General features: G+C 53.8%; 3 protein-coding genes across 13 annotated transcripts; 2 read left to right on the top strand and 1 right to left on the bottom strand.

Moving 5' to 3' along the window:
* The first annotated feature begins 140 nt into the window (after nucleotides 1-140).
* SRSF2 (serine and arginine rich splicing factor 2) lies at nucleotides 141-11,586 on the top strand. 8 transcript variants are annotated; one of them, XR_006298025.1, is made up of 5 exons: nucleotides 165-786; nucleotides 978-1,288; nucleotides 1,556-1,659; nucleotides 2,354-2,455; nucleotides 2,961-3,398. XR_006298025.1 is itself a non-coding variant. In XM_043585677.1 (3 exons), exons 1-2 carry the CDS (start codon nucleotides 425-427, stop codon nucleotides 1,279-1,281), a joined length of 666 nt encoding a protein of 221 aa, XP_043441612.1. In that variant the 5' UTR covers nucleotides 141-424; the 3' UTR covers nucleotides 1,282-1,288; nucleotides 2,354-3,398. The 8 variants fall into 8 exon arrangements, 2 of the variants coding, with proteins under 2 accessions (XP_043441612.1, XP_043441613.1); XR_006298024.1 differs by having other exon boundaries at nucleotides 164-786; nucleotides 978-1,659; XR_006298022.1 differs by having other exon boundaries at nucleotides 2,354-3,398.
* On the bottom strand, nucleotides 2,064-8,539 carry METTL23 (methyltransferase like 23). 2 transcript variants are annotated; one of them, XM_043585674.1, is made up of 5 exons: nucleotides 8,128-8,539; nucleotides 5,997-6,101; nucleotides 4,522-4,759; nucleotides 4,353-4,437; nucleotides 2,064-4,072 (listed from the first exon to the last, which is right to left on the bottom strand). In XM_043585674.1, the coding sequence occupies exons 2-5, from the start codon at nucleotides 6,078-6,080 to the stop codon at nucleotides 3,904-3,906; spliced, it is 576 nt and encodes a 191-aa protein (XP_043441609.1). In that variant the 5' UTR covers nucleotides 6,081-6,101; nucleotides 8,128-8,539; the 3' UTR covers nucleotides 2,064-3,903. The 2 variants fall into 2 exon arrangements, with proteins under 2 accessions (XP_043441609.1, XP_043441610.1); XM_043585675.1 differs by having other exon boundaries at nucleotides 6,014-6,101; nucleotides 8,128-8,537.
* Nucleotides 8,741-19,450, top strand: JMJD6 (jumonji domain containing 6, arginine demethylase and lysine hydroxylase). Of its 3 annotated transcripts, none has more exons than XM_043585672.1 (7): nucleotides 8,741-9,042; nucleotides 9,576-9,964; nucleotides 10,686-10,972; nucleotides 12,103-12,238; nucleotides 13,581-13,719; nucleotides 14,568-14,695; nucleotides 15,988-19,450. In XM_043585672.1, the coding sequence occupies exons 1-7, from the start codon at nucleotides 8,914-8,916 to the stop codon at nucleotides 16,022-16,024; spliced, it is 1,245 nt and encodes a 414-aa protein (XP_043441607.1). In that variant the 5' UTR covers nucleotides 8,741-8,913; the 3' UTR covers nucleotides 16,025-19,450. The 3 variants fall into 3 exon arrangements, 2 of the variants coding, with proteins under 2 accessions (XP_043441607.1, XP_043441608.1); XR_006298020.1 differs by lacking the exon at nucleotides 15,988-19,450 and adding an exon at nucleotides 12,719-12,812 and having other exon boundaries at nucleotides 8,769-9,042; nucleotides 14,568-14,637; XM_043585673.1 differs by lacking the exons at nucleotides 14,568-14,695; nucleotides 15,988-19,450 and adding an exon at nucleotides 12,724-12,812 and having other exon boundaries at nucleotides 8,770-9,042; nucleotides 13,581-13,687.
* The last annotated feature ends 720 nt before the right edge of the window (nucleotides 19,451-20,170 follow it).

Below are 20,170 nucleotides of genomic sequence, written 5' to 3'. Positions count from 1 at the left end.
CCAATTCCGCTCCCCCCTCCCAGCAACAGTGACTCCGCGCTTTTCGGCCCGCCCGCCGGGCTCTGCGCAGGCGCGCCGGACAGGGGCGGGGCGCGTGGCCGCGGCGCGGCGGGGCGGGGCGGGGCGAGCCAATCAGGGGATTCATTTCCGGGTGGCGCGGGCGCCATTTTGTGAGGAGGGCTATAAACGGGCGCTGGGGCCGACTGCCCGCCCAGTTGTTTCTCTGGTGGAGTCGGCTCCGTGGGTGTCTCGCTCGCGTCGCCCCGTCCGGCCTCTCCCAGCGTCCCCACGCGGGAGCCGACTGCCAGAGGCGCGGCGCGGCGTCGAGCCGGGCTAGTCCGAGGAAACCGCCGTCTCCGCCGCGCGCGCGGGCCCGCTCGTTTGTCGGCGCGCAGTCGCGGCCCCCGGCCGACTCTCCAGGGCCATGAGTTACGGTCGCCCGCCTCCCGATGTGGAGGGCATGACCTCCCTCAAGGTGGACAACCTGACCTACCGCACGTCGCCCGACACCCTGAGGCGCGTGTTCGAGAAGTACGGGCGCGTGGGCGACGTGTACATCCCGCGGGACCGCTACACCAAGGAGTCCCGCGGCTTCGCCTTCGTCCGCTTCCACGACAAGCGCGACGCCGAGGACGCCATGGACGCCATGGACGGGGCCGTGCTGGACGGCCGCGAGCTGCGGGTGCAGATGGCGCGCTACGGCCGCCCCCCGGACTCGCACCACAGCCGCCGGGGCCCGCCGCCCCGCCGGTACGGGGGCGGCGGCTACGGGCGCCGGAGCCGCAGGTGAGCGGGCCGGGGGAGGGGTCACAAAGGTCCGCGGGACACGTGGCGGCGGGCGGGCGCGCGGGCGGCCGCGGCGGGGAAATGGCGGCCGGGCGGGCGGGCGGGCGGCGCGGTAATGGCGGCCGGGGCGGGCGGGGCGCGCGGCCCGAGGCCCCGCCGGCCGCCCTGACGCCCCGCCCGCCCGCCCGCAGCCCTCGGCGGCGCCGCCGCAGCCGCTCCCGGAGTCGGAGTCGCTCCCGGTCCCGCAGTCGCTCCCGCTACAGCCGCTCCAAGTCCCGGTCCCGCACCCGCTCGAGGTCGCGGTCCACGTCCAAGTCGAGGTCGGCGCGAAGATCCAAGTCCAAGTCGTCGTCGGTGTCCAGGTCCCGTTCGCGCTCCCGGTCCCGCTCCCGGTCCCGGAGTCCTCCGCCCGTGTCCAAGAGGGAGTCCAAGTCCAGGTCGCGCTCCAAGAGCCCCCCCAAGTCTCCCGAGGAGGAAGGAGCGGTGTCCTCTTAAGCAAATGGTAATGTCCGTGGGCGTCCGAGGCGCACGCACCACCCGAGCGCAGAGACGGGGTTTGCGGTAGCCGTTGATGATCCGTGTTGGTAGGAAAGCGACTGTGAGCTAACTCGGCTTTGGGAGTAATTCTGAAGAGAGAGAGGGGTCTGCCGAGAGGATGTGCGTGGAGCTTAGATAATAATGGCTGTTTCGTGAACTGTTTGAGACCTATTAATGAAAATGACTATTTCTTGCTGTTTTTATCCAACGTCTGCATTTTCCCCCTTTAAAGCTGCGGTCTCCTGTTTGATAAAAGAATATTGGCCAGTATTGCAGATTTTAACTGATTTGGCTGATCCTCCAGGGACCAGTTTCTGTGGGCGTGTATTGGAGCAGGTTTGTCTTTAAACGTTAAAGATGCACTATCCTCTTAGAGAAAACGATCAGTTCAACTATTGTTGTACTGACTGGGACCTCATATTCTAACGGATGTGGCAAACGAATTGCAAAGCGGAGCAATGAACTTTTGGAACCCCCAAAAAGTTTACAGGTATCGCACTGGGTGGGGAAAGGATAGTGTGTCTTTAACTCTTAAATTGTTTGGTCCTATTTTTTAAAAGGAAAGGGCCCTAAGTAGCTCGAGATATTTAAAGCCTTTATTCTCAATTGCCAAACGTTTCATTTGAAAGCTAAACGTTTATCGTAAAGTAGACTGTCTGATTTCAAGTTTTGGTTTGCATACGGTCCTTTTTTTTTTTTTTTTTTTTTTTTTAAATTCCCCTCTCTCTTCCTTTTTTTTCCCCCCTCCCCCCTCCTTTTTCTTTTTCCCTCCCTTGTTTCTCACCTTGGTTATTTGGCCAAGATTGCATAAACACAGATTTGTAAAAGCGGATGGTTAGTCTTTGTGAAAATTTCCCCATTGGGCCTTTCTTTAAAAAAAAAAACTGATAATGGCTGGGTGGAACCTTTCCGTAACCTACTTGTTTCACCAGAGCCTTAGTCAGGACATGCCTGAAACTGAAACCATGTGCACTTTGGGTAACTTCATAGCGATGGAAGGTGAACTGAACTTTTTTCTTTTCAAACCTAGATGTGGCCACGAGCGACGTAACTAAAGGAAGACTTGGGGGAAAAGGACCACATGCTCAGTCCATCGAAGAGTCCTTGGAACAAGCAACTGGCTATTGAAAAGGTTATTTTGTAACATTTTGTCTAACTTTTTACTTGTTTTAAAGCTTTGCCTCAGGTGGCAAACTTCATTTTATGTGCCATTTTGTTGCTGTTATTCAAATTTCTTGTAATTTAGTGAGGTGAACGACTTCAGATTTCATTATTGGCTTGGATATTTGAGGTAAATTTTCCTTTTTGTTTATATAGTGCTGACTTTTTTTGTTTGAAATTAAACAGATTGGTAACCTAATTTGTGGCCTCCTGACTTTTAAGGAAACGTGTGCAGCCATTACGCACAGCCTAAAGCTGTCGAGAGATTGACTCAGCATTGCCTTCATTCGTTAAAATTAAAAAGCTACAAAAGTTGGTGTCAGTTTGTTTGTATATGTTATTTACCTTCAGATCTAAGTGGTGATCTGAACCCAAATTTGTGTAAAGACTTTTCAGGTGAAAAGACTTGATTTTTTGAAAGGATTGTTTACCAAACACAATTCTAATCTCTTCTCTTGTGTATTTTTGTGCACTAGGCGCAGTTGTGTAGCAGTTGAGTAATGCTGGTTAGCTGTTAAGGTGGCGTGTTGCAGTGCAGAGTGCTTGGCTGTTTCCTGTTTTCTCCCGGTTGCTCCTGTGTAAAGATGCCTTGTCGTGCAGAAACAAATGGCTGTCCAGTTTATTAAAATGCCTGACAACTGCACTTCCAGTCACCCGGGCCTTGCATATAAATAACGGAGCATACAGTGAGCACATCTAGCTGATGATAAATACACCTTTTTTTTTCTCCCCTTCCCCCCAAAATGGTAAATCGGATCATCTTCATGTATGAACTTAAAATGCGGAAAATGTTAAGGAAGCAAATGGTTTGTAACTTTGTAAGTACTTATGACACGGTGTATCTTTTTGCTCATGGATATTCTGTACTATAACCGTTGTTTCTGTAGTTTAATTAAAACGTTTTCTTGGTGTTAGCTTTTCTCAGAATATGTCTTGGTCTTTTTTTCCCGTTTATTTGAAAGACCTGTGCAATTATCTTGTGAATTGTTACTGACTGTTATAGTATGAAAGCGAAATGTTTAGTACTTGACCTTTTTTTCCCTAAGTTAAAAAGTGGAAACCCTGTTTCAGCACCCACTACCCCTAAAATCCATGCTCTAAGGTAGCACTTTGTGGAGGTTGTGGGTTACCCCCCCTTCTGTCATAGTCTAATTTATGTCGTATTTTTATCGATTTTTAAAGAACAGTCCGAGTCCTTTCTCTTACAGGTGTGTTTATTTTTGTTTTCATGGCTTTGTAACCCACGAGTGTTGTCCAGGTGACCCACCACAATCTTTGAAGGCCGACCGATCTGACCACCTTCAAATCCAGTGCTTGTACTCACTCCCAAGGAGCTAAAAGGGTCTGAGTTCTAATTGGCACGATAGGTTGCAAATCAGTGTTGACATTGCCCCAGAACAGCCTGTATGTAGGTATGATTCAGAGACTGTCCTTTTTTGCAAAGGAGATGACCAGCATTTCAACAGTATGTCTTCCTGGGAGGGCAGATTCTGCTATATCTTCCTTGTCTGCACCAAAAGACTCCAGAGGAATGTGGACACATTTCATATCCCACTTGTAGAGCAAAGCTTCAAGTGACCAGTCAGCACTGAAAAGGAAATAAATTGTTTTTTTGAAATTCTGCTTTTCCTGTTTTGCTTTAGATATATATATATATATTTTTTTTTTTTTTTTTTTTTTAAAGGTTTTTGTTTGTTTGAGACAGAGTATGAGCAGGGGAGGGGCAGCGGGAGAGCGAATCCAAGCAGGACCTGAACGTGGGGCTCGATCTCATGGGCCCCGGGAGATCGTGACCTGCACGGGGAATCCAATTCAATCTTTAACCTAGAGTACAATTTAGAGTAAAACCCAGGATGACGCAGGCTTACCTTCTTACCTGGTAAGTAGACCACAGTTGGACCTTGGGGTTCTTTTGCATCAAAAAGTATACTGTAGTTAAGATGTCTTCAAAGTCTGGGAAGAAAGGACTTTCCTTAAATAAAAGAACTTAAATCACCTTCAGCCAAACTTATGATTGAAGAGCAAAAAAACGTTTACCTTCTGGTTCAAAGAACACATCAGATGCAAGAATGATGTCTTGTGGTGGCAGAGCCAGGAGATCCGGACATACGTGGCCCCACGTTAGTCCTACAACACGCACCCGTGGCAGGTTGTTCATTTCCAGGCTCTGACGGCACATTTCTAGGCAGTGAGGCAGCTCTGAACTGTCGGACAGTATTACCTCGGCGCCACATTTTGCAGCCACGATTCCTGGAAGGCTCACTCCGGCCCCAATCTGATGAATATACGCATTTCAAAGTTTTCCTTAGCATCGCAGGGAATTTGGGGTTTTCGTTTCCCTGAGTACAGGGTCAGGGAGTTAAGTATATTCTTGAGCTCATGTATGCACAGTGTGCCATAATTAGACGTTGCCTTTGTATGTGAAGCTTAGGTTTTTGGGTTTGTAGAAATCAAGTGGTGTCTCTCAATTGGATTGAAAGGTTAAGTCCCATACAGGGCCCTAAATTCTGCAACTGACAATATTGCTTCCAAATTCCCATGGGCATCTCTGGCAGTTTATTGCTGAATATGCCCCAGGCAGTTTGGACACTAGCGGCATTTAGTTCTCTCACAGTCCATAAAAGAGCTCCTAATTATATGGGACACTGGGTCTCCAGAAGCTTGATGGGTGACTTCCATGCATACAGCCATTCTGGCTGTTAACTACCAATTGTAACCTCTTTTATGTGGCTCTAGCCTGACAGATCTTCAACAGGGTTCATACTAAAGGAGATTTTCCAGTTGGGACTTCAAAGTGCTGAAGTCTTAAGCATACTAAGGAATAACTAAGGGAATGCCTCTCGTGTCTATTTGGTTGAAGCCCAAGTTTCCCATTTTCCAGTTTTAAGGACGGGTGGGGAGATTCTCAATCTGAATGTCTACAAATTGCCAGATACAGCATGCCAAGTGCCTTCACACCATTCATTTACGTGGTTCTGCAAAAGTTCAGAGGGGTTGCAAGTTTTGGATTTGTCTTCAGCCTTAGGGTTTAAGCATTGTACCGTCTGCAAACTTGGCAAAAGTTTTTTTCTCTAAGCCGTCAGTGGTCTGAAGTGGAGTGATCAGGAAAAGTAGAGGACACTCAAGATTTCCAAAAATGGAAAGGGCTGTTTTTTGAGAAACCGCACATGTCACAGTAGACCCCAAATGACCCAGTTGGGACACCCTGGAAAGAGGGCCTTAGGGATCGCTTCCATACCAAGATTCTAGAACTGAAATTAGTCAATCAATGGGCTTCACTTAGAGTAAGGGTCGGCAAACTGTAACGGGCCAGATGACAAAATATTTTAGTCTTGGTGGGTCTCCTGCGGTTCTTTTTTTACACAACTTAAAATGTAAAAAGCGTTCTTAGCTCATAGAACTTACAAGCGGGCCAAATCATCCGATTTTAAAATATCAAACAAAAGCCAGTAACCAGCACATAGACTTAGATCTGAACATAGGATTCTCGGAAACCTCAGGGGCACTTGTACCTCTAAGACAGCCTTGCCTGGCAGAGATCTTCTGTGGAACCACAGGTACTGAGCCAGGACCACCGCACAGGGCCAAACATACATTCCGTACTGGAGGTGCAGGACCTGAAAGGAATTTTTTGTAAGCCAAAAATAACTCATCTGCTAGAAGTTGGAATATTTATTTTTACAGCAATTACTGAGTGCCTGACACTGGCATTTATTACAAAAACGGTGATTCCCTGCTGTAAAGTTCACATCCTATGGGGCATATGAAACTACAATACCACAGGATAGCCACTCTCCACTCGTTCACTCAACAAGCATTTATTTCAGGGACTGGGAGTGATTTCGTGGGCTATGGATGTAAAGCTCACGGAATACACATGTACGTACCCTACTAGGAAGAGACAAGCCACAAGTAAGCGAGTATGTTTTTGGCTGGTGTGGACGCTAACACAACAAAACCGGGTGATGGGCGTGGTGGGGGCAGGGAACAATGGGGGGACAGTGATCACAAGGTGGCTGTCCTAGACAGGGAGAACGGTTCAGACAGCACCCACAGCAAGCGCATGGGGGCTGGAGGCAGGGTTGTGGTAGTACAAGCAGAGGTCAGAGGGAAGGCAGGGACCAGCCCTGTGTGGTCTTCTGGGCCACAGGAAGTTTAGCTTTTACTGTAAGTGCAGTAAGAATGTATCCGAGGATTATAATCACAGGCAGTTTGGTATGGTCCTGGGAAACAGGCTAGGGAGACATTCCAGAAGAGGTCTGAGTGCAGCTCGGTTCTGGAGTTAGGAAGGCAGGCAGCATACAGAGCCTTTGCCAAGACACAGAATTGCGAGAGAGGCAAATTAAACGGCTCACGCCTTTGGAACGAGCCTGCCTGAGTTCAAACTCCAGATATGTCACTGACTACCTGTGGGACCTCACCTGCCATTCAACCTGTCCGTGCTTCAGTTTCCGCCACCGCAAAACACTATCCCACAGGGTGATGGTGGAAGATTGGACGCAAACTTAGTACAGCACCAGGCACAAAATGAGCACACACCTTGAGCGGTTATTAAAAGACTGCAAAACCGCAAGTCTGTTTTCTAGAGCAAAGGGTGCTGCTAGTGGTTGGAAAGGGCGCTCGAGTTTTCAAAGTACCAAAGGTGAAGGAACTGGAAGTTTGAACTCAAATCATTCAATGCACTCTCCAAAATTTTAGTGCCCAAAATATGCTAGGCACTGGGTCTTAAGTGTAGGGCGTGCATGGTGAATAAAATGCCTGCCCTGGTAGCTTTCACCCAAGATACTTTAAAGGGTTTCTGATCACAGCAGTTGAGTTTGCCGATTTGGGTGGAAAGAGGTCTTTCTTCTCACACGGAGTATCTTCACCTCCTAAATGCGGGAAGAAATCAAGTGGGTATTTCCACGGGAAGGCATTTAAAAACTATTAGAAACGGTTTCACTCGAGACTTTACCTCCTCTTCGCCATTTATCATCTTTAAAATATTTATTTATTTTGAAACAGAGAGACCGCAAGTGTGAGTGGGGGAGGAGCAGAGAGCGGGAGAGAGAACCCCAAGCAGGCTCTGAGCTGGGACGACGACCGGAGCCCAAATCAAGAGTCGGACGCCCCTTTGAATTGTTTTGCTAATACCTACCTCACACACCCGCTGTTCAAATCTAAACACGGCCACGTCAAAATGCTTCGAAAAACCGGACGCATAAAGTATTGCTATTATTACTGAGAGTTTGGGGCAGCTGTAAACCGGAAGGAACGGGTGCCAACCCACGGAACTTTATTCGGATAGTGAGGATAGAATTCCCGAAACTAGATAAAGGTGAATTAAGAAGCCCTTCTACTAGGTCAAAGGAAATGTTCGGTGTCCAAAATGTCACTTTTCGGGCAGGAAATATTTGATGCGGAGGGCTCTCTTCCTGGCAGGACCCCCAAGTTTCTGACTTCAAGACTGTCAGAGGGCTTCCCACCGCGATCCTTCCCGCTCGGAGGCCCTTCCTCGGGCAGGGTAGCCGCCAGAGCCCGTCCCCCACCCCCTCCCAACACCCCCCCTGCTTCCCCCCCACCCAGGCCGCTGAGAACATCTCCTGCCCCGGGCGCCACCGCAAGGGGCCGGAGGCGCCCCCCGGCGGGTGCCGCTGCACGCACCTGCGGGACGCTGACCTCCAGCACCGTCCCCTCAGCCCCCAGGCCCGGCTCCTCTGAGAACCGAAAGCGCTGGGCCCGAACCACATGCCCTCGAAGGCCACGCTCGCCCGTGGGGGAGTCGGTGGCCCCCCGGCGGGCCGCGAGCAGCGGAGGGCGCCAGGTTGCCAGGGTGCGCACGCGGGGGAGCCCGGGGCCGGCTGGAGCCGCCTCACCGGCGCCACGTGGCCCTTCGCGGGGCCCGTCGGGTCGCCGCAACGGGACAGCAAGGGCGGGGAACACACCCCTCGGGGGACGATGTGGCCGTGCGGCAAGAGACCAAAGACCTGGCAGAGCAGACAGGAAAGACAGGTGGCCCCGGCTGCTCGCACGCCGGAAACGGGCGGCGGCGTGAGCGCTCGCTTCCGGAAGTGACGTACACAGCGGAAGCGCGCGCGGGAGAGGCGGGACCGCAGTGAGGCGGCGCCTCCATCGGCCTGACCTTCCCAACATGGCGGCGAGCCGAGGCGTGTGAGGGCGGACCCCGGAGGCGCCCAAGCCAATGGCTCACCGCGAGAGGCCCGGGGGCGGGGAAGACGGCAGCCGCGTGCCCAACCCGAAGCCCGGGAGGTGGTTGCGGAGTGAATCTTCTGGAAGGCGACTTTAAAGGCGCCGGGCCAGAGCGAAGGGCGTTTCGGTGCCGCCGCCGCCGCCGCCGTCGCCGCCGCCCGGGCCGGGGAGGGGGCGCGTTGGAAGCAGAAAGCGAGCTGCGCCGAGGTGGTCGCGGGAGCAGCTGGTGACCCGCGCAAGATGAACCACAAGAGCAAGAAGCGGATCCGCGAGGCCAAGCGGAGTGCGCGGCCGGAGCTCAAGGACTCGCTGGACTGGACCCGTCACAACTACTACGAGAGCTTCTCGCTGAACCCGGCGGCCGTGGCGGTGAGCGGGCCGGGGTCGGGGTCGCGGGCCGGGCACGGGCGTCTCCGGGCGGCCGGGGACCTCTCCGGGCGCGTCTCCCCCGAGTTCCGATGGGCTCACCCGCACCCCGCGGAGGTCGGGGTCATCGGGGGCCGGATTCCAGGGCCGACCTCCTTCCGCCCGCGCCGTGGCCGCCGTCTGTCCCGCGGCAACTGGAGGCTGACGCCTTTGGCGCCCTCAACGAGAGCTGTCGCCCCTAGACCCCTTTGGGCGGCGGCGCCCTCTGGGACCTGGCTGTCAAGGCCCACGAGTGGGAGATGCGTAGCCCCCTTCCCCTGGTGGGGCGGCGCTGGGTGCGACGTGTCAGTCCGCACGCAGGTCCTTATCCCTTCCCCTCCGTCCCACCCCCCGCAAGATAAGCCGGAACAAGAATCTGGCTTCTTAGGTATGTCATAGCTAACTGGACCTGGGGGACGCCGTCTTCTACCGCTGGACTTTTTGTTGTGTTGCTTTTGTCTTTTTCTAACTGGATCGGTCTTTTCTGAATCCCCCAGGATAACGTGGAAAGGGCAGACGCGTTACAGCTGTCCGTGGAAGAATTTGTCGAGCGCTACGAAAGACCTTACAAACCCGTGGTTCTGCTCAATGCCCAAGAGGGCTGGTCTGCTCAGGAGAAATGGACCCTGGAGCGCCTCAAAAGGAAATACCGGAACCAGAAGTTCAAGTGCGGTGAGGATAATGACGGTTACTCAGTGAAGATGAAGATGAAATACTACATCGAGTACATGGAGAGCACTCGAGATGACAGCCCCCTTTACATCTTTGACAGCAGCTATGGTGAACACCCCAAAAGAAGGAAACTTCTGGAAGACTACAAGGTGCCCAAGTTTTTCACTGATGACCTTTTCCAGTATGCCGGGGAGAAACGCAGGCCCCCTTACAGGTAAAGTACTTGGGGGTGAAGCCCTTAGGCTCTTCTGTACGACAGGATGTGTCACCTGAGCGCGGTCAGCCAACCTTTTTCCAGAACGCTGAGTGGTTCTCCTTGGCTGCACATGGAACTTAGGGGGTTACTGCTGCCTGACCAGGCCCTGCCGCCACAGACGGGTTTCATTGGTTTGGGTTGCCACCTAGGCATCAAGATTTCAGAAGGCTCCCCAGGTGACTCGAACATTCAAGCAGAGTTGAACTACTGATCTTTAAGGGTGGCTTCTAATTTTTTTTTTTTTAACGTTTCTTTATTTCTGAGACAGAGAGTGAGCAGGGGAGGGGCTGCTCAGAGACAGAGAGAGAGCTGGGGAGACACAGAATCCCTTGCAGTCTCCAGTCTCCGAACTGTCAGTTCAGGGACTTAAATCCATGAACCGCGAGATCATGACCTGAGCCGAAGTCGGATGCTTAACCGACTGAGCCACCCAGGCGCCCCAAGGCAAGTTTTAATAGTGAAAGCCCAGTAGTAGGCCACATCAGTGATTTTTTTTTTTTTTTTCTGTTATGGAGCACTCCAGGCACGATTCGTTCAGCGTTCCCATGTGGCAGGGTCTGCGTGATCTCTGAAATAGAGGTCACGTAACGTGTTTTATGAGACCAAGAACTCACTGTTTTGTAGCGTGTGTGCGCAGAGTCAGTTTATCCTTCACATCTTGGACGTTTGTGTCCTTCAGGTGGTTTGTGATGGGGCCGCCACGCTCTGGAACCGGAATTCACATCGACCCTCTGGGAACCAGTGCCTGGAACGCCTTAGTTCAGGGCCACAAGCGCTGGTGCCTGTTTCCTACCAGCACGCCCAGGGAACTCATCAAGGTGACCCGTGAAGAAGGAGGGAACCAGCAAGACGAGGCTATTACCTGGTTTAGTATCATCCATCCCCGGACGCAGCTTCCCACCTGGCCGCCTGAATTCAAACCCCTGGAGATCTTACAAAAACCAGGAGAGACTGTCTTCGTACCAGGTATAGAGGAACTGAGAGAAAGCACATTGTTTGATTTGTTTTATTTGTCATTTCGGAGCAGAAGTAAATGCAGACGGAGTCAAAGAGATCCCCCTGCATGCTGACTCTAAATGAACTGACTGGTGCCCGCCTCGGACAGTGAGGTCTGTCGCTGTGCCATCAAGCACTTAGGGGGCCGCTGTCCACATTTCTTGTAACCTGAATCTATAGTGGCTGTCGGGAAATTTCCTGTATGTAAAGAGTGTGCCCGTCTCTGTCCCTGGTAGTTAGCTAGTGTCTTTGTGGATGTGCAGTGACTTGTGTGTATTTCTGCAAATGGGGTTTTTAATACAGTGTGGCACTGGCTGGGTTGAGTCAGGAAATAGTAGGAACTTGGGGCCAAGAGGCAGGAAGTCCCATACCTGAAAACTACACTTCGGAAAAAACCAAAAAAACGACATTTTGTTATGATAGGTTAAGTGTTGAGGGCAAGGGTGTTTAATATTTAAGATAGGTCTTATGGGGTGCCTGGGTTGTTCAGTCGGTTGATTGTCCGACTTCGGCTCAGGTCATGACCTCACAGTTCGTGGGTTCGAGCCCCACGTCGGGCTCGGTGCTGACAGCTCAGAGCCTGGAGCCTGCTTTGGATTCTGTGTCTCCCTCTCTCTCTGCCCCTCCCCTGCTCATGCTCTGTCTCTCTCTGCCAAAAAAAAAAAAAACATTAAAAAATGAATTTAAGACAGGTCTGAATAGGTATTGAGATAGAAACTGAAGAACTTACTGCTTTTATAGTTTTGATCACAGTTTGGGATCAGCAGGGGTCCACACGCTTTTTCTGTAAAGGGCAGAGAGTAAATATTTTAAGCACGGGGGTTGGGGGGCAGACAGTGTTTATTCCAACTGCTTCATTCTGCCCTTGGAGCAGGAAAGCAGCCACGGACAGCCTGGAAATGAGCAGGCACAGCTGTGCTCCAGGAGAAGTTTACACGGATTCGTTGTGATCCCTGGATCAGGAGAAGCATTTACCACGCTGGCTCTCCTGTCCCTGAGTCCCTCCCCGTAGATTGGAACCCGCTGTTGGCAGGGTTTTTGTCATTCGTGATTTTGTACGGAACCCAGCCCTGTTTAACTGCTCATTTGTTGGATTTCAGGAGGCTGGTGGCACGTTGTCCTTAATCTTGACACCACCATTGCCATCACCCAGAATTTTGCCAGCAGCACCAACTTCCCTGTTGTATGGCACAAGACGGTAAGAGGAAGACCAAAGTTATCGCGGAAATGGTATAGGTGAGAGACGTTTCCTTCTTCTTTTGCTTTGTTCCAACTCCAACCCCAGAGGCGAAGTAAAAAAAAAGTTCACCGCTGCAGTAACGCGTGCTGGTCTGAGGCCTGGGAGAGCTGGGGCTGCAAAACCTCATGGGCAGAGGCCAGGGGGTCCAAGGTCAGGGCTAGTTCTCAGGATGCTTGCCAGCCTCGAGGCGACAGGGTAAGACTCTGCATGTTTGATCAAAGTCAGTCCGTCAAAACATGGCCATGATTGGGGTGTTTCTCTTGTTTTCTGTTTTGTTTTGTTTGCGATTTTTGTCTCCCCGCCCCCCCCCCCCCCCAAAGGCTAGCACTTAGCAAAGGAAGCCATGTTGTTTGGGTTTTATTTTGGTTCTTTCTTTTTCTTACTCAGAAGCATTATGCCCCTTTGAACTTAACTACCTTCAGTTCTTGTGAGCGAGGTGACTGCCCTGGAGACTTAGCTCCTCTGTTTATCCACAGAACAGATACAGCACGGGCAGCGGCAGTGCAAGCCACCCCCAGCCACCCCGTGCCACTGTGTCCCAACCCTGACCTGGAGGGACCAGCTCTCGGGGTAAGAGAGGGATCCTGGCTTGGTCAGTGCTCAGCTTCCCTGCTGAGAGGGCCAGCAAGGGTGGTGGCTTTGTTCTCCCCGGACCCTCGGGCACCTGCGGCCCACTTACTTTGTCCCACCGGCCGCTGTATGCCGTGACTCGGTCGTTCTAAAGGCCTTTACCGCACAGCAGGTGCTTTGTCCCTGGTTAGTGCGGACGCCAGATTAGGTCCCTGAGGGGAGGGTTCCCGCCTCTGAAAGTCCAGTTCAGGTGTATCTTCGAGCGAGGGGAACCCTCTCTGTTACTTGACGCTTCTTATTTCTTACAAATCTGATTGTTTCTCCGCTTACGAAGGGAACTTAACCGAGCCCGACTGCAGTCACTAAACGCTGTGTTGTGGAAAGGAAGGGTTTAGAAAATCCACTAGGAAAGGTTCAGGAGGAAACAAACAGAAAAAAAACACAAGGAAGAGAGACTTTTTCTCCCAGGTGGACGAAAGCGCAGCCTGACTCAGGGCAGCTGTGCCTCACACGTTGGCACTACAGCCGGCTCCTTTGCGAAGGTCAGAGTGAGCCGCGAGCAGCCAGCTCGCCTGTCCGGAGGGCCTGGGCGGCAGGCACGCGGGGGCTTCTGCTCCCGGCCTGCGGGTGCGTGTGTCCTCACCACGTCCCCGTCCGGCACTCCCCGGCGCTCCCGAGAGAGGCAGGCCTCAGCTCCGGGTTCGGGGTTAAATGTGCTCGGTGTGCTCGCCGGTCCCAGTGCTGGGAACGATGTTTCTTGTCTCTCAGGATCTTGAAGCAAGAGCACCCCGAGTTGGCGGTCCTGGCCGACTCGGTTGACCTTCAGGAGTCCACGGGGATCGCATCCGACAGCTCCAGTGACTCCTCCAGTTCCTCCAGCTCCAGCTCGTCCGACTCGGACTCGGAGGTGAGGCCCTGCTCCCTCCCCAGGCCTCCCGGGAGGTCACTGGCAGGGGGTCTCAGCGGCAGCCTTCCCTCCTCCTGGCCCAGAGGGAGAGAGAGAGCCGATTCCGCCAAGAGCGCCAAGAGCTCCGGCTGCCACCCTCCCTGCTGTGTGGTGAATTCCGCCCAGTTTGTAGCCTCGCGCGTGCGTGGGGGGTCATCGCAAGAACTTTGGGAGGCAAAAGGAATGTTGGGGGATCTCGCTACTGAGCGGCCCAGGATCACACAGCTAGCAAACGGCAGCGTGGGCGTTCGGACACAGAGCCTCGCGAGCTCAAAGCCCGTGCTGAGAATTTTCCCTGCGGATGTAACCCGTGAGCCTGGGATCCGCGCAAGCTCAGCGGCTTGTTAAAAGCTAACGGGATACCCGGGAAGAGGGACCTGTGCCCTCAGCGGGTGAAATTGCCATCCTGCCGCTTGGCAGAATCTGTCGATTTGGTGTTCCCCAGGGGGCGGGGGAGCGAGACTGTGAAGGGCCCTGTGTCCCCTCTCTCCCACCTCGGGGGTCTGTGTCCGCGCAGCGGGATCGCATCATGCGGCGTCAGAGCGCCGGCTGTAGACCGTCCTTAGAGCCGCGTCTTGATTCTAAACCCGTTAGCCCCCCATCAGAGAACGCTGGCGGGCCCCTCGGCGTCTGGGGGCAGCCACGGTGTTTCCGGGGCTGGGTAGCTGGGCCGTGTTGCGGAGCCGGCAGAAGCGGCTGCTTCGCTTCTGGGAGAACCCGGACATTTGCGCCGTTTCTGGAGGGCGGAGGTTTGTTGACAGACCGGGTTGCATCCGGTCGAATTCCTGCTGTTCTCCTTCCGTGTCCAGTGTGAGTCCGGGTCTGAAGGGGACGGGACGACACACCGCAGGAAGAAGCGGAGGACGTGCAGCATGATGGGAAACGGGGACACCACCTCCCAGGACGACTGTGTGAGCAAAGAGCGCAGCTCCTCCAGGTGACCACGCACGGCCGCCGTCTGCGTAGGAGGGACGTGGCCACACGAGGGGCGGGGCCCTGGGGAGGTCAGCCTTTTGGATCCGCGGTCAAGGGGAGGGCCGGACAAAGGCAGAGAATGAGGGCGCTCTCGGAATACGATTCCGTTCACTCGGCCTTTGCTGCAGTGGCTGTTTTCACCGCTACCGGTGCAGATTAACGTGGCTTCTTTTACGCGGAAAGGCAAGAATCTGTGTGGATGGTGCCAAGGACACCCTTAATGTTATTTAATAAAAATTAAATCCGTTTTCTATCCTTGCCATTTTTTCCCCTCGAGAATACCAGAAACCCCCCCCCCCCCCCCGTTATTCTTGCGGCCTTGGGGGACAGCAGGGACTCCGCTGGCGTGCGCGCTCGGCGGGGAGGCGATGGTTACAGCTGTACAGGCGGCAGCGCGGGAGAAGCTCCCCGTGCCTCCTGAGGGCCTGAGGTGTGTGGCCTCCTGGCGTTGTCCCCCACTGCCGTCGTCCCTTTGAGCGCTCACACCGAGGGAGACGGCGGCTCAGAACTCGGGTGTTTTGTGAGGTCTCCGTCCCGTCTCCCACGCTCGTTCGAACCAGAGTGGATCTCAGTAAGCGAACGCTTAAAGTCACTAAGGTCATCTCTGCCAGCAGTGGCCCTGTGCCGGGCACATGACGGGCTTACGGGGAGGGGGGTTGGTGGCTGCCGTGCGCCCCCGGGCCCGGATCCCAGAGCCCCTTGCCATGGAGCGAGTTGCAGCGCGTCTGCAACGGGGAGACGGGGAGACGTTTCGGGAAGGTAGTCAGATACTGAAGCTCCCACGACTTTTTAAGTATCTGAGGCCCCCGCAGTGCCGCGGATGACGTCCCTGTCGCGTCCTTTGTTATCTCTGAGCAGAGCGTTGTCTTTGGTGTGTTAGGAAAGTTTAGGACCCGTGTTCCTTTCAGTCTGTTTCCCTCGTACTCTGCAGTCACACTGGAATCCCACGAGAGGTTCAGGTGTCCTGTTCACCTGAATTTGTGGGACTAGAACGTGCATTCCTCAACCCAGTCGCCCTCTTCAGGCCGCTCTTAGATTTCACTTCTTGCCTTTTTAAGGCGCCTGTGTTGTCGCGGACTCACTCCTACCTGCCCGCAATGTGTGACTTTGTAACTTGGAAGGGAAGGTCGTAGGGACAGCCCTTCCCTTAATGCCACGTGGGGTCCTGGGGTTCGGCTTTAACGTTTCCTTCCAGCTTTGCACCTGCTGTGCCGTCTACATGCTGATTACAGGCAGTTGTACTTTCCTTGGCAGGATTAGGGACACTTGTGGAGGCCGGGCTCACCCCTGAGCAAAGAGAGAGACTGTCCCTGAGGTGGTTCCTGCGTACGTGGTTGGCGGCCACCTGACTCAGTTTTCACGTCTTCTGCTCCCTCCTTCTCCTCTGTCTTCTCTGAATTTGGATCATCCTTCTCTGGTCCAAGCTTCTGTCTTCGGTCAAATGCTGTTTTCACTGCTTCCTAAGAATAGATGGCCAAGAAGTTTAAAAGCTCACGACCCTCAGTGAAACCCCGAAACGCTGCAGGCCCGTGGGCCCCTGGGTGACAAGGCCTGTGCTGTCTCTGAACCACGCTGCTCCGCCCCGAGGCCGGAGGGCCGCCATCCCGGGAGTGGCCGGCTGCATCTGACCCCTCACCGACCGTTGGTGCGGAACCTCTGCCGTCCAAGAGCCGGCTGCCCACCAGCGGGCCCTGAGGGGCGAGTGGACTCGGATTTGTGTGCGAGCCGGTTACGCGTACGAAGTGCCGCGTGTGCGCCACCTCCCCGTGTCACCCTTTGTCCGAAGCCGCGTGGCGGTGACCCAGCCGGCACGTGCGGCACCGCTCACCACCGCGAGCACTGTCTTGTGATGCGTTCCCTTCTCTCCGCCGTCAGAGGGCCTCGTGCGTCCCGGCGGTGTGTGTGTGCCGAGTGTCCTGGGGGGAAGGACGCCGCATCGGGGTTTGGGTTGGGGACAGAGCAGGAAAGGTGTTCAGTGCATTCTCATCACGGAACGTGAATGAGGAACGGGGCTGCCTCCTGACAGACGTGTCCTGGTCTTTCCTGCCGCGTGATCTGCTTCGCGAGAGACGTCGCGATGAGTGTCCCCGTTCGTTTGACCGGCAGACACGAGGTGGGCGCCTCGGGCTGCACGTCTGGAGTGAGGTCATATACGGTGCTTCTCGCCTTTGGGATCTCGTCTGGGCTTCCAGACGACTCCGCCGTGAACGCTTGGGGATTGCCCAGCAGGTTCCACGTCTTGCCCTCTTCATTCTTATCTGCTTGCCTTAATCCGTCCCTGAATTCAACTAAACTTAAAAGTAAAAGGGGGCTTGGCAGGGACGTGCCGTCTTCTGGGTGGGAACGCAGGCCAGGGCACGAGCAGCCAGAGGGCAGAGGAACTCTCACCGTAGTCTCCCGGGCGAGCCGCGAGGTGTGTGCACGCATCCTGGAATCGTGTGGTGTCGCCTCCCCCAGATCCTCCCGACACGTGGCTTTAATCTGGGGAACCCAGGTCTCTTCTGTGCAGAGGTTACATTTTTAGCAGAGTGGTTACCATTTCTCGACACTAGGTCGGTCGAGTGGCTTTACTCTAGGAGGTTGGGCCCCTATTTTGTGTTTTCTGCATCCTCAAATGCCAATGCAAAGAAGCGGCCGGATGGGATGGAGAACATCTGCCACCTTCCTCATCGCTGGCGCCCGTCACCAGCCCTCCTTTCCCCGCCCGGCCGCAGGGCTCGGCGGCACCGGGCTCCAGGGTGTGTGTGCGTGTGAGTAAAGTCACACACGGAACTTGTAACCTGTTTGTATTAATACCTGAATGGTGTTCCTCCTCCTTTCTAAAATTTTCTTGCCATCATCAAAATAATTTTTTCATCTCCCCAGTATTGCTATGGGGCTATCGCACCTTCCTCTCAAATTCGTACCAACTTCTCTCTAAGCCTCGGTTTAAAGGCAAACCAACAAAAGCAAAAGGCTATTTGCCGCCAGGGGGCGTGCAGTGGCTGCGACGACGGTAGTTTGAATTGGAGAGATTAGCCTCTCCCCCCACCCCCCCCAGAGGCTCCAGCGATGGGTGATTCCTGTCTGACAAACAATACTCAGAAATAAGGGATCCAGTTCATCTGGCAGGCTCGCAGTCCCTTCACCTGAAAGCATCTGGCTCACACAGATTACGTGCTGCCATTGGGCTCTCGCCGGCCCACGAAGGACCATGGGGCAGTCTTTGTTTTAGCCAGGCCGGGATTCAGCACCTCCCACGCCTCCCTTTTTACTGTCACCGTGGGCCAGCCGAGCACACCAGTGTGGAAAGAAAGCAGGGATGGGGTGCGGAAACTGAGAAAGGAGTGGAGTGATGGCCGGGTGCTCAGGACAAGGTAGAAAGTGGGGACCAGGGCCATCTGTTCTGACGTCAACCCTTCTGCCCTCGTGGCCTGAGCTGCTCCGCGTGCCATCAGCAGTAGTGAGAGAAGGGATAGCGCATGAAACTATTTTCTAGGGATTCTTCAACTTAAAACCCAACGTGCTGGGTCCTGGAACGAGGGCTCTTGGACCGGTAACGTCTGATAGGAGCAGGTGGATGAAGACGGGGGGCGGGGGGAGCCTCTGGGGCTTCGGGAGTGAGCACCAAGGGTTCTACCATCAGCCTGAGTATCCAGGGCCGCACACAGGTGCCTCTGGGGTCATCAGTAGTGCTGGGATATTCAGGGTGACACCTTTGAGGGGAGAGCCACCAAACACAGGGACGTTGTTCACATTTGGCTCAGGCTCGCAGATGCCCATTGATTAGTCATTCGAGCACCCAGCCTGCGTATGAGTGCCAGCCACTGTTCTAGGTGCTGGAGATGAAGCAGTGGCGAGTCCAGGTCCCTCCTCTCGTGGAGCTAAGGGACAGTGAGTGTGCCGTGGTTCCCAAGGGTCGCTGGTCGGGGTCGGTAGAGTCCGGCATATCCATTTCCGCGGCCAGGAAAGCAAGTTCAGACTTTACAAAATACAAGTTGATGAGATCTTCATAAAAGAACGTAATTAACATCATAGCCGTGTTCTTAGTATTTGGTTTCTCTTTCTAAATTAGCTAAAGATATCTAAGGGTAAGCAAGAAAGTTGCTGGTATAAGTTGCTTCGTGAACTTATTAGAGGTTCCGCCTGGATGTGATTTAGGACCTCAGATGAGCGTGTGGGACAGAGCGCGAGTTTTGCGGTCAATGTCGTAAAAAGTGCTTTCTAAGGACGTAGGCGTGTAAGTGCGCAGCTGTAGGTTCCTCGAATCCTGTGTAGCGTTTCCACAAGTAAGTCGTTTGTCATGTGTGCTGGTACTGTCGATGGTTCCCCGCGGAGTCTGGTTCCTCCTCACACTCTCCTCCCCGCCTTCTGCCACAATGTTCCAATGATGTCACGATCTATACAGCCAAACTAGACAAACCTCGTGCCCCGGCCCCTCAGGTGGTGGCTGTCATCGGTAGTTCAAAAACGTGACACTCCTCGTGTCCCCTGAGCACTGGCCCGGCCGGCTGTCTCCAGGGTGACTGGACAGTGCGGAAGGCCGGGGACCACGTGCTGAGTTGAGTCCTCACGCCTCCTGCAGCTGTCACACGCACCCAGCAGCCTCCTACGTCTGCTTTCATCTCGCCGTGGGCTCCGCCACCAAATGCCTGTGGCTCTGCCATTTGACTGGTATTTTTAACTTTCACTTGGATGAAACTTGTTCATCATTTTAAATAAAGCAACTTGGTTTGGAGTTGGGTTTTTTGCATTGTTCTGTTCTTGTTTCTTTCCGTTATTCATCCGATAGTTGATACAGAACGTGAGCGAGTTTGCACAACGGGCCCTCTTACATAGCAACTTTGAAACAGTGAGGACAGGGGACAAGGAAGAAGACCCACTTAGCCCATGAGTCCCCTTGTGGTCAGAAGCCAGTAGCTAAGACCTAAGCCCCACTCCGCATTTTGCACTTACGGGCTGTTTTTCATCGGTCACCACTGAAATTCCTTTTGCTTGTACCTTCATATTATGTGATCCGGCAGGATTAAGCTTGCCTTTTGCCCATTGGTCATAACTGGACCAGGAGGAAGCCTGAGCACACGCTAGCATCTTCCATTTAAACAGTACTCCATCTAGGGGCGCCTGGGTGGCTCGGTTGGTTAGGGACCTCGGCTCAAGTCATGATGTCACAAGCCGTAGGTTCGAGCCCCGCGTCGGGCCCTGTGCTGACAGCCCGGAGCCGGGAGCCTACTTCCGATTCTGTATCTCCCTCTCTCTCTGCCCCTCCCCTGCTCACGCTCTGTCTCTCTCTCAAAAATAAATAAACATTAAAAAAAAATTTAAACAACACTCCATTCTAGCTTCTTGGCTCCCACCAGATGTCAGCTCAGGCACTGTAATTTTTCCAAAACAGCAGTAAATGTATCCAAAGCAAAAACCGGCACCCTGTTCTTTCAGCTGGTACCTGACACACTTC

This window comes from Prionailurus bengalensis, chromosome E1, assembly GCF_016509475.1.
Source record: "Prionailurus bengalensis isolate Pbe53 chromosome E1, Fcat_Pben_1.1_paternal_pri, whole genome shotgun sequence".
Taxonomy (NCBI): domain Eukaryota; kingdom Metazoa; phylum Chordata; class Mammalia; order Carnivora; family Felidae; genus Prionailurus; species Prionailurus bengalensis.
Note: the sequence above shows the minus strand (reverse complement) of the source record. Positions and strands in the feature narration are given on the sequence as shown.

What these genes read in the sequence shown, in the direction of transcription:
- JMJD6 (XM_043585672.1), top strand. Translation starts at nt 8,914, where the DNA reads ATGAACCACAAGAGCAAGAAGCGGATCCGCGAGGCCAAGCGGAGTGCG. An exon ending in AGAGACTGTCTTCGTACCAG is followed by an intron (nt 10,973 to 12,102) that starts GTATAGAGGAAC and finishes GTTGGATTTCAG; the next exon opens with GAGGCTGGTGGCACGTTGTC. An exon ending in AAAGAGCGCAGCTCCTCCAG is followed by an intron (nt 14,696 to 15,987) that starts GTGACCACGCAC and finishes TTTCCTTGGCAG; the next exon opens with GATTAGGGACACTTGTGGAG.
- METTL23 (XM_043585675.1), bottom strand. Translation starts at nt 8,213, where the DNA reads ATGTGGTTCGGGCCCAGCGCTTTCGGTTCTCAGAGGAGCCGGGCCTGG. An exon ending in CCACAGAAGATCTCTGCCAG is followed by an intron (nt 4,760 to 6,013) that starts GCAAGGCTGTCT and finishes TATATTCATCAG; the next exon opens with ATTGGGGCCGGAGTGAGCCT. An exon ending in TCTACTTACCAGGTAAGAAG is followed by an intron (nt 4,073 to 4,352) that starts GTAAGCCTGCGT and finishes TTTCCTTTTCAG; the next exon opens with TGCTGACTGGTCACTTGAAG.
- SRSF2 (XM_043585677.1), top strand. Translation starts at nt 425, where the DNA reads ATGAGTTACGGTCGCCCGCCTCCCGATGTGGAGGGCATGACCTCCCTC. An exon ending in TACGGGCGCCGGAGCCGCAG is followed by an intron (nt 787 to 977) that starts GTGAGCGGGCCG and finishes GCCCGCCCGCAG; the next exon opens with CCCTCGGCGGCGCCGCCGCA.